Genomic DNA, 20,427 nt, shown 5'->3' with positions numbered 1-20,427 from the left:
CTTTTCACGTACCCGCTGGCGGTATGTAGATCTTTGGATAAATGCCTGTTTAGGTCCTCTATTTTCAGTTGGATTAATTGTGTTTTTTTCCTGTGAAGTTGTGTGAATTCCCTGCATATTTTGGCTGTTAGCTCCTTAGCCGAGGTGTAGTTTAGCAAATATTTTTTCCTAATCCATAGGTTTGGTCTTTTTGTTCATTGTTTCTTTACTGTGCAAATTTGGGATCTTTATGGTCCCCAGTATTGGTGGTTTTATCAGGGCTTTTTTTGAGTCGTTTTGGAGGTTGCTTAAACTGGCAGGTTGTTTTGGTTTCACTGTCCTACCTCAACTTCCCTGCCCACGGAAGCTACCAAGGTTGCTTATTTGGACTTTGGTTATAGAAGAACAAGTCCATTTTACCACTGATTGGGCATTTTCCCAGTCTGTGACCTGATTGTGTTGGATTAGGAAATTCTGAGATCTTGAGAGGCTCTTCTAACAAATACTGGGTCTTCTCCCTGATGTACTTGTCTGATCACATAAAAATTCTCTTGGTACAGATGTGTTTCTACTTTAACTCATGCATCTGAAACGATCTGTGTGATAGAGTCAGGGTTTAGCCTAATACTTACTAGTAAAACAAATTCTCAGATTTCTTCTCTGCTAGATTTGTTATGGTGGCACGGTTTTACTTCCCCACAGTGCCTCCCACTTCCATAGAGCTTCCCAAATCTACGCAATTGCACACATGTTCTCTTGGTTCCTGAAGACGTTCGTGCACATGTGTCGAAGGTCCTGAGCCTCCACTGGGCATGCGGTACAGTGGGGGTTGGACGTGCACGTCCCTCGGTCATTGTGGTAGCACCTCTGTAGAAGTTTTCAAGGAGATAGGAGAGCCTGGGGGAGCCTTCCTAGGTATGGGCACTTCAGCTGGCCTCAGGCTTTTGACGGCTTGGAGACATGAAGGAGTGATCAGTGGCTGAAGTTTTCCTTCCGGTGTAAAGTGTTTGTTTTAATGTTTATTTATTTTGAAGCAGAGAGAGACCGTGTGAGCAGGGGAGGGGCGGAGAGAGAAGGCACAGAATCAGAAGCCGACTCCAGGCTCTGAGCTGTCAGCACAGAGCCTGAAGCGGGGCTCGAACCCATGAACCGTGAGATCATAACCTGAGCCGAAGTCGAACGCTTAACCGACTGAGCCACTCAGGTGCCCCTAAAGTGTTTTTTCATAGTTTAAGAACTTTAGAATCTGCCTTTCTTTTGGTGTTGTGGTCCTGTCTCCACTTGGGACTTGAACTTTTTGGACTGGGCCGTTCTGGTCAGGCCTTGGACGCTTAACTGACTGAGCCACCCAGACACCCACTGACACTATGTTAAAGAAGCCATTGTTTTTATGTAAGTATGTGATATGTGAATTACAACTTTAACAAAATGAATTCTACCAGTAACCAAATAAAGTTGCTGCTTTTGGGAACCTCTTTGAGTTATTAATCATTTTAGTTAACAAAAGAGAATTTTAAAGAGAATTTCATTGAAACTCGCAATCTGGTAGTGTCTTCGTTAATGTTTTAGGTTCCTAGAGCTTGGATTTGTTCTCAGTAAATTGGTAGGCATCCAGAGATTGGAGCCATGCCCTCTTCAGACACAAGAACTCTTAATGACGACACACTCTTGGGAACTGTCCCTTGAGCAGTGTGTCTTCCTATTAACAGGCTGCCAGAGCTTGAAGCAGTTCCTACTTGCTCTTGGTACTTTGTTAACAAAACAGTATAACCGTTTTGTTAGTTTCCTTTTAATGACCATGACTGTGACTATTTAGGACATCCTACCTATATGCAAAAAAAATCCTTTCAATAAGGTGTTAATGTATTTTATAGTATAACTGAATTCCAGAGTCATTTAATTTGTAAAGTTCAAAGAAGAAAACTATTTTTTTTCTTTTTTTTTTTTTTTAACGTTTATTTATTTTTGAGACAGGGATAGACAGCATGAACGGGGGAGGGTCAGAGAGAGAGGAAGACACAGAATCTGAAACAGGCTCCAGGCTCTGAGCTGTCAGCACAGAGCCCAACGCGGGGCTCAAACTCACAGACCGCGAGATCATGACCTGAGCTGAAGTCGGACGCTTAACCGACTGAGCCACCCAGGTGCCCCAGGAAAACTATTTTCAGTGACAGGATCATACTTCACTTGCAAGTTGAATGCTAGGTGTTCTGTTTGTGTTTTTTTAGAGAGCACGAGTGCACACCAGTGTGAGCGGGGGGAGAGGGGTAGAGGAAGAGAGAGAATCCCAAGCAGGTTCCGTGCTATCAGTACACAGCCTGATGCAGGGCTTGATCTCACGAAGTGTGAGGTCATGACCTGAGCCAAGATCCAGAGTCAGACGCCTAATGGGCTGGGCCACCCATGTGCCCCAACCCCTGCTGTGTTGTGTTTTGTTTTGTTTTGTTTTGTTTTGTTTTTTTGTTTTTTTTGTTTGCTAGTTTCTAGTGTGAACAGATATTCTGATTCTGCTGAACTGGGGAATTTACAGAGTGATTTTTCTCTTTTTAATGAACATGTTAAGCCCAGAGGAGACAGAAGAGAGACATTTAATCTGTATTTATAATTCATTGTCGATAGATTGCCGAGTAGTCTCTGTGAGCCAGCCCTACGTAATAAGATAAGCTTGGTTTGAACAAGTGTCTAGCATTTGATTTCTTTAAAAAAATCAAAATAAAAAAATAGCAGCATGGCATGATGACACAAACATTATGGATAGAGGGAGGATGTGGACTACTTGGCCATAAATAAGAATCCTCTTCTCCCTTTGTCACATTCAAAATACACAGGTCTGGCAAACCACCCTATTATCATCTGTAATAGTCCTTCATGTAAAATTTATTAATTCATTTATGATTAATACCAATAACTGTAGTTTAGCTAAGTGGTTGTATCACTGCATTCAAGATAAATTTTTTTCTAAGTGTCCACCTACTGATGAGTGGATAAAGAAGATGTGATACACACACACACACACACACACACACACACAATGGAATATTACTCAGCTGTCAAAAAGGACGAAATCCTGCCGTTTGCAACAACATGGATGGAGCTAGAGGATATTTTGCTAAGTGAAATAAGTCGGGGAAAGAGACATCATATGACCTCACTCATATGTGATTAACAGGATTTCAGAGTTATCCAAGTAACAGCTTCTAATGTGACATCTATTAAATAACAAAACATCAAAATAAAATACTTTTTATATAACTTGTAATGGATTGCAATTAAGGCTAAGTAAGACCGTGCTTACTGCTTATTTCCATAGAAACCGTCTTGCACTGTTCGTCCTGTTCATCCCGAGAGTGCAGCATAGAGTAGTACAAGTTAATGTTCAGGTTTTGGGGTCCCTCCCCAAGTTAGGGTGCTAATTCAGGCAATTGAAGACATCCTGCAGTGTTGTCAAAGTGTTCATGGCACATGGGGATTAAAGACAGATGTGCAAGATTCTTCAGCTGACTCTAGTATCCGGGGTCGGGGGACCAGCAGTCTTTTAGAAGTTCCCCGTATGTCTGTTCGGTGGGGCCATCCGCCTGCTCTGCTTAGAAGGGTTTATTGCGGGTTTTCACCTGGTTAATGTGTGTGGGGCTGCTGTACTCGTCCTGTGTTCATATTCTGGGTGGCTGAAAGCATGTGAATAGCTGAAAACTTGAACATAGCTGTAGATACCAAGTGAATGTGGCTCTCACAGGAGACACGTGAGCCAGCAGAGGGAATAGGTCCTTATTTGGAAGCCACTGGTGTCTGAAGAAACACAGAAGGCTGATTATAGCTTTGTTGGATGCCTAAACCTGTCTCCCTTCTCGGTCTTTGGTTGAGGCCATAGGCCTCTGAGTCACGTCGCTGCAAATGAAGTCAGAGTTGGTGCACAACCATTTGTTTGCTGATCTGCACGGGGCTTTTCCCAGCTCCAGACGGACAGTTCTCGAATGAAACGGTAACACTGCCAGGGTCTCTAACGTGTGGTGAGAAAGTTGACTTCTTTTTTGACCTCTGGCATATATGTGGTAGTTTCATTTAAAACAGGATTTGCTCAGGAATATCAATATAAGCAAAACAGGGGAGTAGGACAGTCATCTGTTAAAGAGATTGGATCTTCTGGGTAAATAACCGCATTACTATTCTATGTAAGGATCTCAGATTATGAAAGAATATGTATGGGGCTAGATCACTTATTGTCCAATCTCACTGTGTTTAAAAATACTGAGGAGCCCTTAAGTCTTGCACTAATTCTCATGTAAGTGGTTTCAGGACTGTACTTTGAACAATATTTGTGTGTGTTCTGGACCTTTAAATTTCTTAGCTTTTTTTTTTTTTTTTTTTTTTTAATTGTGGCATTCTTCTCCCTTTTTTTACTTTTCTCTCTCTCTCTTTTTTACAGTGATTCTTAAGAAAGGAACTAGGTATCCCTTATAATTTAGAGAGACTTCTGGTCTTCGCTCTTGTACCACATCTGTGAGTCTCCGCATGTACGGTGACAATCTTCACTGTCTGCGTCATAAAATGGGGACACAGAAATACTCCTTCTTGAACTTTTGGGAAGATGTTTTCAGTCCCTGTGGCGTTGTGAACAGAATACAGAGAAAAGCTGCCTGGGATGAGGGTTCAGAGAGGTGTGCTTGTTTCAGGAAGCGAACGCTCAAGCTCTGGCCAGATTCTCCCCCCTTCCTTGAGGAACAACCATTTGGAAAGGGACACGCTTAAGTTACTCTCACACGGCCATGTGCTGAGGCTGCATAAGTTGATTTCATACTTGGGAGCAAATGTTAATTTTGTTTAACCTAAAGGTATAGGGTCTGATTACAGTTTATACAGTGTGATCAGTGGTCTGGTTTGTTTTATGTGTTTCTGCCCACACTTGCTCATATTTTAACCCATTTTTAATGCCTTAGTGACAGCCCAGTTATTTAAGTTTCAATTGAAGATTCTGATTTCTGGTAATGTAAAACCTGTGTTATCGTAAGGGCAAATTCTCATCCTTATCAAGAAATTATAATATGTGCATATCTCTGAACTTTTGAGGGTTCTAAAAATAGTCCATGGTAGGTACGCACAGTTATAAAAAGCGTATGGTTGTGGCTTAGGAATTGTAGCTCAGAGAAGGATTAGATTGAAGAATGTATCATTGTTCCTGAGTCAATTAAGCGTGTAGGTTTAGCTTGGGAACGGCCTCCAGCATGTGACTCTATAAATAACACTTGCACAACAAACAGGGCTTGATAAGTGAGCAATAAATCTGGGCCGACTGCCCACTTCTCCAAATTTTAGAGCCAGTCCTGCTGTCGTAATACTTTGAGGGCTTGAAAGCAGCAATACAACTTTTAAAATTAAAACGTTCCTCGTATCCATTTTGTGTTATTCCTGGGTTTCTGGTTATAATCTTATTTTGTTGTTCAACTTTTCTTAGTAACAAGAATCCTTTAGTTTGGTCGCTTGGCTTCTCATATATATGTACAAATGGGCTTACTTTCTTTAGGAATGACAGTGATTTGGTTGCCTAGATGTTTCTAACATAAAAGCAGAGCATAGTTCTTTCGTTTCATTTTTGTTCACCTTTATTGGGAAAAATCAACAATTTTTTTTTTTTAATAAGACTGGTTGTATTTTGTCTTGAACCTTTTTTTTTTTTTTTTAACTTTTATTTATTAAAGTCTCTCTACCCCAGGGTAGGGCTTGAACTCACAACCCTGAGATCGAGAGTTGTATACCCTAGTGACTGAGCCAGGTGTCCCAGAAAATGAGGAATTTCTAACAGTGCCCGTGGCATAGTTGCATTACAAGCCCATGCAGCAAAGATGATTTCACAAAGGTGCATTTTATCAAGGGTCACTACATGCCTGCCAAATTTTTTGGTTTTCCCGTACACAATGAAGAAGGTCTGAAAGGTGTTTGAGGAGTTTAAACACTTGTCAGATGTATTTTTTGATAGTTTCTGTTCATATAGTTTATTATGTTGTTAAATTCTTAAAATTGATTTGTGCCATCAATCAAACACCACAGAATCTTGGCTGAGTTGGAAAGAACCAGTCAGCCAGGTACAGTTTAATGAGACTGGCTTTTGTGAAAGGTAGGTTTTACTGGTTTAGAAGAAAACCATTTCAAATTAGTAATCAAAATCTCCCAAAAAACAAGAGTCCAGGGACGGATGGCTTTCCAGGGGAATTCTACCAAACATTTAAGGAAGAGTTAATAGCTCTTAAGGAAGAGCTATTCTCTTGAAGCTGTTCCAAAAAATAGAAATGGAAGGAAAGCTTCCAAACTCTTTCTGTGAAGCCAGCATTATCTCAATTCCAAAACCACACAAAGACTCCACTAAAAAGGAGAAGTATAGACCAATTTCCCTGATGAACATGGATGCAAAAATCTCAACAAGATACTAGCCAACTGGATCCAACAATACATTAAAAAAATTATTCACCACGACCAAGTGGGATTTATGCCTGGGATGCAGGGCTGGTTGAATATCCGTAAAACAATCAATGTGATTCATCACATCAATAAAAGAAAGAACCAGAACCACATGATCCTCTCAATAGATGCAGAGAAAGCATTTGACAAAATACAGCATCGTTTCTTGATAAAAACTCTTAAGAAAGTAGGGATAGAAAGATCATACCTCCAGACCATAAAAGCCATATATGAAAGACCCAACGCTAATACCATCCTCAATGGGGGAAAGCTCTCAGTTTTTTTAAGTCAGGAACAAGACAGGGATGTCCACTCTAGCCACCGTTATTCAACATAGTATTGGAAGTCTCAGCCTTAGCAATCAGACAAAAAGAAATAAAAGGCATCCAGATCCTCTAGGAGGAGGTCATCCTTTCACTCTTCGCAGATGACATGATACTCTATATGGAAAACCCAAAAGATTCCACCAAAAAACTGCTAGAACTGATCTATGAATTCAGCAAAGTGGCAGGATATAAAATCAATGCACAGAAAATGATTGCATTCCTATACACCAACAATGAAGCAACAGAAAGAGAAATCAAGGAATTGATCCCATTACAATTACACCAAAAACCATAAAATACCTAGAAATCTAGCCAAAGAGGTGAAAAAATCTATACACTGAAAACTGTAGAAAGCTTATGAAAGAAATTGAAGAAGACACAAAAAAATGAAAAAATATTCCATGCTCCTGAATAGGAAGAACAAATATTGTTAACATGTCAATACGACCCAAAGCAGTCTACATATTCAATGCAATCTCTATCAAAATAACACCAACATTGTTCACAGAGCTAGAACAAACGATCCTTAAATTTGTATGGAACCAGAAAAGACCCTGAATAGCCAAAGCAATGTTGAAAAAGAACACCAAAGCAGGAAGCATCACAATCCCGGACTTCAAGCTGTATTACAAGCTGTAATCATCAAGACAGTATGGTACTGGCACAAGAACAGATACTCAGATCAATGGAACAGAATAGAGAACCCAGAAATGGACCCACAAACGTATGGCCAACTAATCTTTGACAAAGCAGGAAAGAATATCCAATGGAATAAAGACAGTCTCTTCAGCAAGTGGTGCTGGGAAAACTAGACAGCGACATGCAGAAGAATGAACCTGGACCACTTCCTTACACCACACACAAAAATAAACTCAAAGTGGATGGAAGACCTCAATGTAAGACAGGAAGCCATCAAAATTCTGGAGGAGAAAGCAGGCAAAAATCTCTTTGACCTTGGCCGCAGCAACTTCTTACTCAACTGTCTCCAGAGAGAAGGGAAACAAAAGCAAAAATGAACTATTGAGACCTCATCAAAATAAAAAGCTTCTGCACAGCCAAGGAAACAATCAGCAAACCTAAAAGGCAACCACCAGAGTGGGAGAAGATATTTGCAAATGACATATCAGATAAAGGGTTAGTATCCAAGATCTGTAAAGAACTTGTCAAACTCAACACCCAAAAACCAAATAATCCAGTGAACAAATGGGCAAAAGATACGAATAGACTCTCCTCCAAAGGAGACATCCAGATGGGCAACTGAGGCATGAAAAAATGCTCAACAGCACTCATCGTCAGGGAAATACAAATCAAAACCACAATGAGGTAACACCTGACACCTGTCAGAATGACTAACATTAACAACTCAGGAAACAGCAGGTGTTGGCAAGGATGCAGAGAAAGAGGATCTCTTTTGCATTGTTGGTGGGAATGGAAGCTGGTGCAGCCACTCTGGAAAACTGTCTGGAGGTTTCTCAAAAAATTAAAAACAGAACTACCCTATGACCCAGCAAGTGCACTACTAGGTATTTATCCAAGGGATACAGGTGTGCTGTTTCGAAGGGACACAGGCATCCCCATGTTTATAGCAGCACTATCGACAATAGCCAAAGTATGGAATGAGCCCAAATGTCCATCGATGGATGAATGGATAAAGAAGGTGTAGTGTGTAGTGTACACACACACACACACACACACACACACACACACACACAATAGAGTATGACTTGGCAATCAAAAAGAATGAAATCTTGCCATTTGCAACTACGTGGATGGAACCAGGTGTTACACTAAGCAAAATTAGTTAGAGAAAGACAAATGTCATATGATTTCACTCATGAGGACTTTAAGACACAGAACAGATGAACATAAGGGAGGGGATGCAAAAATAATATAAAAACAGGGAGGGGGACAAAACAGAAGAGACTCTTATTCTCTTCATTCTCTTCATTTGTCTTCATTCTCAAAAGCTTGCTGACTCATTGCTCACAGTGGCCACGCCCTCTGGGACAGTTGACCCCATTTGGGGTTTAAGTCACAGTATTACTTGGGGACCAAACAATAAGCCAATGGAATAAGCTTTCTGTTCCTCACATGCTTATTGAGCGCCGTGTTCACATCTGAAATAGAAATGGAGTGTGAGGCGGTTTACCCTGCAGAGAAGTTCATGATCTCATAGGAGAGATCAGTTATAACCTGGTGGTGTAGAGACACTTGTTCTCTTGTTTGTAGCTGGTGGTTCTTCTTGCTGCCCATCCACGTCAGCGTCTTGTAGCAGGAGATGTTCTGGAGAGGGTGTATTACTTTAAAATAAAATTCATAGGTGATAGTCAAATTCATATGGAATTAACTATATACATAATTTAAAAAATCAGCATCTATATAATACGGAGGAGAAATAAAGTAACTTAGGATAAAATAATATATGTGTTAACATATAAATGCTTGGGCATGAGTGTATCAGGAGTCTCGTGCTTGTGTCTGTACCTATAGGCACCATGAACATGACAGTTCTGAATAAGGACCAAGTGTGATGAGTTAGTAACTACAAGTACCAAGGGGGCATTACTCTCAATAATGTGATCATCCAAAAAGGATATATCATTAACAGTGTTCCAAACAAAAGTAGGTGTGGTTGATTGCCTTCCAGACAATTTCGGCATATAATTAAAATTGTGCAAAATGTGCTCTTGAAGTATAAAGTGGAGCTTTCTAGTAGGTGCAGATTTACCTCATGGATGTCTCGTCAGACGCTACAGTTGTTGGAGACGGCGGGCGTTGCGGGAAACCTGGTGTCCGGCACCCCCTCCCCAAATCAAACGTTTGCAGGAATACGATAGCCAAGAATGCCACCCGCCGCCCCCAGGAAAATGCTGGTGCGGAGTCAGACGGGAGGTAGAAAGACTGCAGTGGTTCTAGCTTTGGTCCCCGTCACTGGCAGGCACGATGGGACAGTGGGACTCAGAGCAGAGTGGCCAGCCAGCCAGCGGGAGGTAGGCGGGACTCACGGAGTTTGCCGTGCCCTTTTGCAGGAACGGGGGAAAACTTCGAGTTTTCCCTGCAGGTTGTTGAATTTTGCTTTCCTGAAGTCTGGCATCTGAACCGTGTAGTTCTTCACGGACACGGAAGAGTTAACCCTGCAGGCGTGAGCCCCTCAGCGGAGGTGATGGGGATGGGGTCGGGGTCTCACCCTTGACTGTGCAGGCTGCTCTCCAGGCAGCTTGGGAAGCTTTGGATTTACTGCAGCAGCAGCTCTGTCCCCCGCTCCCCCCCCCAGAGCTGGCCTGAGGCCACCCTTTGTGGGGGGGGCGGCTTCTGACCGGGACCCCCGCATCAGCATCTGTGTCTTCTGCTGAAGTTGCTGCATGGAGCCTCACTAGCTTACTTTTCCAGTACTTTTATTCGTGAGCAGCATCAAGTTCATCCCAAGCGTTGGGAATAGATGTAAGGAACTCCTCAGTGTTTTTGTTACTGTAAAACCCGTTTCCCATGATGTTGGCTCAGTTATCCCTTACAGGATTAGGTGTTCAGTGTTTGATAACAGCATACGAGCACGAATTGGAAGAGCATTTTAGAATTTGTTGGGGTGGGCTTTGCTGGTTACTTAAGAAATGTTGCCTCTCCCCCTTTTGTCTTGGAATTTAGATTAACAGAGTTGAGCCTCTTACAGCCTATGTGAAAAAATGATTGTATGAAGAGATTTTCAACAATGAACATTCTGAGACGTTTGGTTACAGGACTGAGATTTCTCCTTTATCCCCAAATTCCGTTGTTGCTCTTGTCCCAGGAGTCAGTCTGTCTACACCTGGGTCGTTACAGTTCTGGTTCCTTCCTATTCATAGCTGGGGGTGTGTGCAAATTGAACTAATGGTCCAGAAACATTTCTGTCATTTCTGTTTCCTTCCCTGAAAGTTGTCCTGTCTCCCTGCTGTGTCTCTTTGTCGCCATCAGGTGAAAACCAGACTTTTTCCCAGGTGCTTAAACGTTCTTGACTTGGCCCATCCATTATGAAGTTTTTCCTATTTTATTTTATTGTTATTATTTTTAAAAAAGCATCTTTTGTTTTTCTTTTCAATTTATTTTAAACAGAGAGAGTGTGAGTAGGGGAGGGACAGAGAGAGAAAGAGAGAGAACTCAAGCACTATTACTGCAGAGCCTGACCTGGGGTCCAGAGTCCCGACTTGATGACCTTGATCTGAAATCAAGAGTCAGATGGACGCTTGACCAACTGAGCCACCCCGGTTCCCCGAGTTTTTCCTATTTTAAATAGTGGGCCAGCACAGGAACAAAGCCAAGAAAGATATTTGATGCCTTTGTGTTGGAGAGGCCACATTACTACTGCTTTTATATAACTGAATTTAATCCTTGCAGCCCTAGGCAGTAAGTAAATAAATCATTCCCGTTTTAGTGAAGATGAAACATTTTGATAAAATGACATGCCTTTGGGGACCTGGTGGGCTCAGTCAGTTAAGCTTCTGACTTCAGCCCAGGTCATGATCTTGCAGTTCATGAGTTCAAGCCCCACTTCGGGCTCTTCACTGAGAGCACGGAGCCTGCTTGGGATTTTTTTTTTTCTCTCTCTCTCTCTCTCAAAATAAATGAATAAACTTTAAAAAAAAAAAAAAAAAAGTGACCTGCCTGTACAACCCAGATTATCATTGTTGGACCTGGGATTTCAATCCATGTCTGTTTTAACTTTTCTTGCTGTTCCACAGAGAGGTTTCTAGAAGGAGGGATTTGGGTCTCTGAAAGGGTAGGTGGAAGTTAGGTGTTTTATAGTCCAGTTGAGGAAAAGATGGCCTGAAGTAGTCTGGAGAAATGTAGCAGATATTTCTTTTTTTTTTTTTTTTTTTTAATGTTTTATTTTTTCTTGAGAGAGCATGAGCGAGGGAGGGGCAGAGAGAGAGGGGGACACAGAATCGGAAGCAGGCTCCCAGCTCTGAGCTGTCAGCACAGAGCCTGACTCGGTGCTCGAACTCTCAAGTGGTGAGGTCATGACCTGAGCCGAAGTCGACACTCAACCGACTGAGCCACCCAGGCCCTGCCCCCAGATGTTTCAAAAGAGTAAGAGATTCCTGTTAGGCTAGATGGCTGCTGATTATATGGTGCTGACAGCACCTGGTTTGCATGAGGGGTTTTTAAAGAAATATGTGTCGTCTAAGCCATTGTGTGTGGCTCACTGCTCATCATGGAATGCATTTGTGTCGTTGAGGTAAACAGTAGGAAGAGTTACTTTTGGTAGATTCTGAGGACAATTTATCCGGAGTCTTTGACGCCAGTGTTTTTACTGGCGCTCAGACACTGTCATGTAACAAGAAGACCGTGCCTAGAGACGGAAGCACCGTGTGTGTTAGCATGTATCTCAGGTTATACCAGTGCCAGAAAGCTTGTTTTAAAGTAAGAAACACAGCAGGGAAAACAAAACCAGCATAAATTTTTAGAGTACAAACCACCAATTTAAAGGAATGGAAACACATAGTACCCCAAAACCAATTTGTTTTTACCAATTAACTGATCATTAACATTCTTTAATGATGGTCGTACATTCTCTGTAATAAAGGTCACCTTCTCTTCTGATGGCAGAACTCATTTGCTAGTCCTGAATTTTTAGTCTTCATAGTTGATGAATTGGAAAAGAAAGCATTTAAGGGTTTTTTTTTTTGTTTTTAAGTTTTTATTTATTTATTTCGAAAGAGAGAGAGCCAGCAGGGTAGGAGCAGAGAGAGAGAGGGAATCTTAAATGGGCTCTGCGCTGTCAACACAGAGCTGGATGCGAGGCTCAAACTCACGAACCATGAGATTGTGATCTGAGCCAATACCAAGAGTTGGTCACTTAACGGAACCAAAGGCGGGCCGTGAAAAGAAAGCATTTAAAAGGATTCTGAGAGGCACCTGGGTGGCTCAGTCGGTTAAACGTCCAACTTTGGCTCAGGTCATGATCTCAGGGTGGGTTCGAGCCCCACACCAGGCTGTGTGCTGAGAGCCTGGAGCCTGCTTCAGATTCTGTGTCTCCCTCTCTCTCTCTCTCTCTCTCTCTCTGCGCCCCCCCCCCCTTACACTCAGTCTCTCTAAAAAAAATTTTTTTAATTAAATATTAAAAAACAAAAGGATTCTGAGTCTCTCTCTCTCCCTCTTTTTAAGTTTTATTTATTTTGAGGCAGAGTGCTAGTGGGGGAGGGACAGAAGGAAAGAGAGAGACTCCCAGGCAGTCTCTGCACTGGCAGGTCGGAGCCCGCTGTGGGGCTCAATCCCATGACTGGGGCATTGTAACCTGAGACAAAACCAAGAGTTGGATGCTCAGTCACCTGAGCCACCCAGGCGCCCGAGTCTCTCTTTTAATTACATTCCTTGAAGAAATTCTCTTGTGCTAGAGTGGCAGTTTAGCCTTTTAGAAAACCCTTTTCTGCTTAGAGACCAGTAAGATGAGGTGGAAAGAGCACTGAGCCAGAAGGTAGAAGACGTTTTAATCCTGGCTCTGCTGCTTGCCAGCAGTGTGACCAAGGGCCAGCTCTGCTGTCCTCTTTGTTAAGGAAGGACTGTTCTTGAGCAGTGGACGAGGGCAGATGTGGGGGGTTCCGTTCTCAGCTAGGGAAGTCCTGATCGGGCCCGCTGCCTGCTTCTCAGCACCGGCCTCTCCCGTGCGGTCCCTGTCTCTGCAGTCCCTGTCTCTGCTGTCTCTTCTGTCTCCGCAGTCCCTGTCACTGTGGTCACTGTCTCCATGGAAGAGCTACAGCGTCCTGGGAGAAGTCAGCAGAGGTTGGCAACTTTCCTCTGCACAGTAAATCCTAGGGCTTCTGTGGGGAGCCAGCATGGTATCTGACATGTGGGAAAGTGTCGGTGGGTCTCGTCTCGTGTCGTCTCGTCTCGTCTCTTCTCTCCTCTCCTCTTCTTTCACATTTTACTCATTTTAAGTAATCTCTATGCCCGGCGTGGGGCTCAAACTCACAACCCCGAGATTTTGCTCCTCTGACTGAGGCAGCTGGGCACTCCTGTGGGACATTTGACATTCAGAACCTATATGGAGGGTTTCTCCCCCCCTCTTCCCGTAGTATCCAAGGGGTCTGGGAGAGGTCATGTTTGTGTGTCACTGATCCCATCCTCCGAAATCCTGGCAACTGCTCTCATCTACCACAGTCCTGTTGTATGTGAGTGGGAGAGATTCAGAAGAATGTGATCCTGGGTTTCTGTGCTGGGTGTCGTTGCAGATATTTCTGTCTACTCGCGCTTAATTCTGCGAGGACTGGAGGACGGAAGTGGTGATGGCGAGGTTGTCTTAAGGCATCTAAACAGCACCCCAGATGCTCTCACGTTCTAAGAGGAAGCGTCGATAGTACAGAGACTGGAGATTTCATACCAGTTCTGGGTACATCCCAGCTCATCTGCCCTTGGACAAGTCTCTTAATCTTAATAAACTGTAGGTTGTTGTCTTTATTGTTTTGTTGTTGTTATTGTTAGTGTTTTTTCCAACCTTTCCGAGAGAGTCCAAACACAGTGGCACGCTGTCATCCTCCTTGCTGAACAGCGGTCCTGGGGGAATGAGGGCTTGGGCCCTCCCGTCGTAGCTTCCTGTTCTTATGGTTTCCCCAGTAATTTGGAGGTGTGGCAGTGATAGTGTTGTTCTTTTTAAGGTCAGAGTCCCTGCATCTTCAAGGCCCAGGTTTGAGCTTCTTAAGATGTACTCCGGACGGGAGAGTGTAAATACAAAGCTCCTTACAGATTTTTTTTTTTTTAAGTTTATTTTATTTTGAGATTGAGTGAGTGCAAGCAGGAGTGGGGCAGAGAGGGAGAGAGAGGCAATCCCAAGCCCCGACGTGGGGCTCGATCTCACGAGCTGCAAGATCATGAACTGAGCAGAAACCAAGAGTCAGATGCTTAACCAACTGAGCCACCCAGGTGCCCTGAGCTCCATAAATATTTGTAAATACCATAGCTGTGATGAACTTGTGGGACTACGCAGAACGTCCGTTTTCTAGTGGTTTATTTACTTCAGTATTTCTGCCCCTTTTTTGGTTGTGTATACATTTTGCTAAGTCATCTGGTACGTGAGACCAGACTGTGTCATGTAAAGTGAGACCGACAAGCCACTGTGTATGCGGGAGAGACCATTGTCAGGCGTGGACCTCCATCAAGTACAGCCGCTTACATTTCATCAGTCCCAAAGTTGACAAGTTCATTGTCTGCCGGCTTTTGCTGCTCCAGAGTGAGATCATAGGGTTTATCTTGGTCATAAATCCAGTTGCTTTTCTGTTCCAAAATAATAGCAAAGGTTTATTTACATATTTTTAAGGTGCTATAAGATTTCACACTTCTTGTTTCCTGCAATAAGTTCAGCATCCAGACTTTGTAGAAATATGATGAACTGAACCTTTGTTTCTATGCGGTGTATAACCACGCATATTTTAAAACTCGGAAAATACTGTTCTAGGAGTTTCCCTTGATTTGATTTTCTTGGTTTATATATTTTGATTGTTATTTATAATTTGACGTTTTTTAGAATCAGTGTAGTTTGAGTGACAATTCTTTTCAAACCCTTTTCATATTAGCATTTATGTGGACTCTTCATCACCCATGTTCTTAAGTAACGCACACTGGTTTAATATGCATTCCCTCGGGAACGTGCCAAGCTACACTACGTTCCCCGCACTCTCCCGGGTGCACCTCCTTCAAGAAGCTTACATCCTAGTGGTAATAACAATTGTGTTTTGTAATATTCTGGCGTCTTTTATTGAATCTTCAATACCCATGTCTTTTTATTCTACCCTCTTAGCATTTATACAATATTTTTGTTATTTGGTATGTATGACCCAGAACTTAACATTTTTGAGTGTTGTCCGTTTCATATATTTGGTACATAAATTGTTTTCAGAATTCCTGGGTACCACGTGCAGTCCTCTTGTGTACTGGACGTGCGACCTCGTGCCAGTCCCCGAGTTTTCATTTGCGTAGTGGGACTACCAGTAATACCAGCCTCATCCGTCGTCTTGCTCTTTCTTAATTAAGAGAATGGAAATCCTCACACCAGAACTCCCGCTCCGACCAGCCAGGATTCCTTCCTTCGCCCCGTCCCTCAGCTGATGCAGTGGAAGCCGGGCCCACAGTCCGTTCCTTCCCACCGTGTGCAGTGACCCCTTAGCACATCTTCAGCTCGTCTCTTTCTGTCCACATTTAAATGTGTCTGTTTTCCTCTTAAACACCAAACCTCTTCCGCATCTGGTCGTAGCTCCTCTTGCCTCCCTGGGCACAGCTCGCTCGGCCGCCTCACCCCCGTTTACCGTGCCCTCTTCCTGCCGCCCCCGGCCCTCTTGCCAGCATGGCCCGTGCCCTCCTTGCTGCGCGTTCTGCTGGATCTCTCATCCCGAGTGGTTTCTTTTCTGGAGGAGGTGGGTGGGTGACCTTGAGAGAAAGTTTGATGTTCTTGGGGCAAAAAAGAAAAAAAGCTTTCTTTTCATTAATTCACTGACAAATACCTGTCACGCTTCTAATCACCAAAGATAATTGTAGTTGATACAACGGATAAAGGTCCCTATTTCCCTGGAGCTTTTTGTTCGTTGGAGGGGACAGGCAAACAAAATAAGTAACATATGTCAGATTATCAGGAAAAAAACAGAACAAAGAAGAGGGAGCAGACTGGATTTAGACAGGACACATTTTAGGTGGCGGGGACAGGGAGGGCCTCAGAGAACACGGCTCCGGCCCAGGGACCGGCGGAGGTGAGGGGGGGTGCCGCGTGCGTATCCGGGGGGATAGGAGGCTTGCAAACTGTTTGCTTGGAGTTTTCAAGAATACTTCTGTGTGGTATGAAATGTTTTGGTAAAGATTCTTGTTCTTATGATAAAAAGGAAGGCTGGATATTTTGGGGTATACTGTTTCAAATTGACTTATAGGATAAAACAGTATTTTTCATGATTTAATCTTACAGACTAAGCGAAAGCAAATTCTAAGGTAAATTTTATTTTATATTTTCTTTGGCATCTAAATGATTACATGCTTTTATGGTCGGGCAATTTAGATAATGACATCTTTATTTCTTAAGGAGATTTAGATGGTTGTTTTTTTTTTAATTTATTTATTTTGAGAGAGAGTGGAGGATGGGCAGAGAGAGAGGGAGAGAGTGAATAGCAAGCAGGCTCTGCACTGTCAGCACAGAGCCCGACGGGGCGGGGAAGGGAGGGGCTCAATCCCATGAACCATGAGATCATGACCTGAGCAGAAACCAAGAGTCAGATGCTTAACTGACTGAGCCACCCAGGCGCCCTGAAGATGTAGATACTTTTTAAGCAAATGGGACATTAGCTGAGGTAACATAGTACAGCTTGATAGGGCTCTGAATTAACTGACTGGGGTTTAAGAGCTTTTTCAGGAAGAGAAATTTTAGCATTTGTGTGCTTACATAACGTTTCAGCAAAATAATTGATCTCTTGACAGCAGTAAAAGTATACATTCTCTGTATTATATTCAAAACCATAATTTATTTCAAGGAGAAAGATGCATTGAGAGCATATTTACACATTGGTGCCCACATTCCAGAATGTTCATGTGGTGGTTATGGTTGGCCATCAGAACAGGGTCTTCTCAGCTCTCACATAGAGGCCAATTTAGTTATAAGTCGGTTAAGATGGTTTGTGTCATTGATTAGTTCTGAGAGAAACCCAACTGCTGAGTATTCAGAAACTTGGAGCAGTCCGCATCCTGAGCCTGCTTCCAGTGCACCCCACTCTTCTCCTTGGTCCTCGCAAGTGGAGGGCCTTTAGGAAGCCTGGAGACCAGGAGTATGCAGTGACACATACGTTGAAATTTAACGGCCCGTAGTAATCACTTGGCCATTTCCTTTCCTGCTTTCTTAACATTAAACAGGCGGTGAGAAACATTTCTCTCCATTTTGTTCTTGTGGATGTTAAGCTTGTTTCCAGTCTGACTACATGCATTACCGTGTGTGAGATCTGGAAGTGTGAGGAGCACGGCACATCTAGACATTTTACACTTTAATTTGTTGCGTGGCTCCTAGGGAGGCTTGAAGAGGAGGAGGAGTAAGCTTTTACTGGGTTTGCTAAGGACTTGGTCTTCTGGAATGGGGTGCTTCCCTGGCAAGACAGAGAGCAGGCTGTGCCTGTATTGTCTGCACCTGAGCAAGTGCTCGTGCTGCTGCTGAACAGCCTACCACTGCTGGAGAAAGGAGTGCTGGGTGGGAGGTTGGGGGTTGAGAAACCGTGTGCTCCACCAGAGAGACAAATACTCCCTCTGTTGATGGTTGGCCTGCAGTGGCCTCCACTTGACAGGTGCCACTGTCACTGAACTGTGCAGACTCCGTGTGCTTCATCCCCTCCTCCCATTGCCGGTAGGTAATACCTAAGGTTCATTCTAGCCAGAGTGTAATGATCCTTTTTTCCTGTCTTGTCAGTAAGATTTTGGTTTTGTTTTTTGTAATGTTTATTCATTTTTAAGAGAGAGAGAGAGGGGGAGGGAGACATAGCTTGAACAGGGGAGAGGCAGAGAGAGAGAGGGAGACACAGGATCCAAAGCAGGCTCCAGGCTCTGAGCTCTTAGCACAGAGCCTGACGTAGGACTCGAACTCACGAGCCGTGAGATCATGACCTGAGCCGAAGTTGGATGCTTCACCGACTGAACCACCCGGGCGCCCCGGCAAGATCACGTTATTGAGGAGATCTGTTCTAGCTCCATTTCAGGGAAGTTAACGACCGCGTATCATCTCCTTACCGTTGACACGGCAGCTCATCTTGAGACGATTGAAGAAGACACGACTCAGATATGAAATTTAAACAGCTGCACAAAAAATGATTGAGGGGGGTACCTTTTAAAAATAGCCCTTATTTTTGGCCACCTCCCATTCAAAAACAATGTTTGTAAATGATTGTTTGATGGTAGGAAAACCTAGCATTAGCGAAGCAGAGTTCTGTAATTTTGCCATCCAGAAATAAACACTAAAACTTGTTGATGTCTGTCCTTCTCATGGTTTCAGCACATTCAAAGTTAGCCTCACACTGTGCATACTGTTTTACAACCTCCTTTAAAAAGCAGTACTCCAAACATTTTCGTTATTAAATGTTCTCCTAAAATATTTTCAATACCTGTAGTAGTCTACTGTACGATATAATATTTAGTTAGCCAATCCCTTTGATGAGATGTTAGCTGGCTTTCAAATTTTTGCTTTTATAAATTTTACAGAGAGAACTTTGCATGCATGTTTGAATACTTCTCTGGGTATTCCTTAAACATAATTTCTTAGGTAGTTTTATATTCATAGTGATTCTAGTTACTGTTTCACTGAAACAGACTTTGCTGGAAGAAGAAAACTTGAACCATCCTACGTCGGATACTGTGCTAGACACGTTGGAGTCTTCTAGTTCGCAGAATCTTCGACCCTTTGCACCCTCACAGTGTTACAGATTAAAAATATCCACGTGCATATGTAATAAGATATTTTGCAGTAAGTTAACAGTATGCAGAAAACGTTTAAATGTTTTCTTTAGCAACTAACAAAGGCCTTTGATGGTCACGAGACACTGAAAACTTAATAGATCTAGGTTTTACTTCTGTTTTGGCTTTGGAATATATATTTATAATATATAAGTTTTATTTAATATATATTTTAATATAATATTTAATTTAAATATTTAATACATATTTTAATATATAATATTTAATTTAAATATTTAATACATATTTTAATATATAATATATATTTTAATATACATTAAAATATATATATTTTCCCCTCTTTGTATTTTTACCTGAAGGTCTAAAAAAGTATATGTTAACTGGCATTCTTAGCTCCCAGAGGAAAAAGTGGGTGGTTCTCTTGTGAATTTTGGGTTCTGGTCATGTGACTACGTCATAGGTGATTAATTTACAAATCGCCTTTTATGTGTAAATTAGAAGCAGCTGGTAATAGTCTCCTAGGTGAAAATGGTGTTCCCTTCCCTTAAATTCCAGGCATGGTTTTTCACATCTTGTTCCTGTAGGATCTGGGTGGTGAAAGTGCAGTGGGCACAGGCCGAGGAAGGTTCTCACAGAGGACGGGCGGGCAGGTGACCGTGTGAGAGGCCTTCCGTGGGTGCACATAGATCTCCTCTGCTTTGGGAGGTGGGGTTGTTGCTTTGAGGACCTGGTGTTCGTTGTCTAACGCGGTGGTTTGTTTCGTCCCAGTCACATCGATCAGACAACAACATGGCAGGACCCCAGGAAGGCCATGCTCTCCCAGATGAGCGTCACGGCACCCACCAGCCCACCGGTGCAGCAGAACATGATGAACTCGGCCTCAGGTGAGTGAGACCCTGTCATTAGAGCACATGGAGGAAAGGCTTGTGCACCACAAGGACCTTCCATGGAAAATAGTCATTATCCTTGTAAGAAAACTGGAGCATGGGCGACCGTTAATTTCTACCCGTTTTTTGTTTTTGTTTTTGTTTTTTTAACCCGTTCATTTATTTTTGAGAAGGGGGATAGGGGCAGAGAGAGAGGGAGACACAGAATCCGCAGCAGGCTCCAGTCTCTGAGCTGTCAGCACAGCACCCAATGTGGGGCTCGAAATCACAGACCGCGAGATCATGACCTGAGCTGAAGTCAGACGCTCAACCGACTGAGCCACCCAGGCGCCCCGTTTCTACCTGGTTTTTTGTGGGAGACTTCGTCCTTTATTTCAAAATCGCATGCTTTA

The 20,427-nt window shown here is 42.9% G+C and overlaps 1 protein-coding gene across 8 annotated transcripts in view; it reads left to right on the top strand.

Moving 5' to 3' along the window:
* Window positions 1–20,427, top strand: part of YAP1 (Yes1 associated transcriptional regulator) — a 111,194-nt gene that overhangs the window by 35,507 nt on the left and 55,260 nt on the right. For all 8 annotated transcript variants that reach the window (XM_053204194.1, XM_053204198.1, XM_053204195.1 and 5 more), the window contains exon 3: window positions 19,917–20,032. In XM_053204194.1, coding sequence (XP_053060169.1) covers window positions 19,917–20,032 — 116 coding nt within the window. The remainder of the gene's footprint in view (window positions 1–19,916; window positions 20,033–20,427) is intronic.

The sequence above is a fragment of the Acinonyx jubatus genome, chromosome D1, assembly GCF_027475565.1.
Source record: "Acinonyx jubatus isolate Ajub_Pintada_27869175 chromosome D1, VMU_Ajub_asm_v1.0, whole genome shotgun sequence".
Taxonomy (NCBI): domain Eukaryota; kingdom Metazoa; phylum Chordata; class Mammalia; order Carnivora; family Felidae; genus Acinonyx; species Acinonyx jubatus.
The sequence above is the reverse complement of the archived record's forward strand: the minus strand, read 5'-3'. Positions and strand labels throughout refer to the sequence as shown.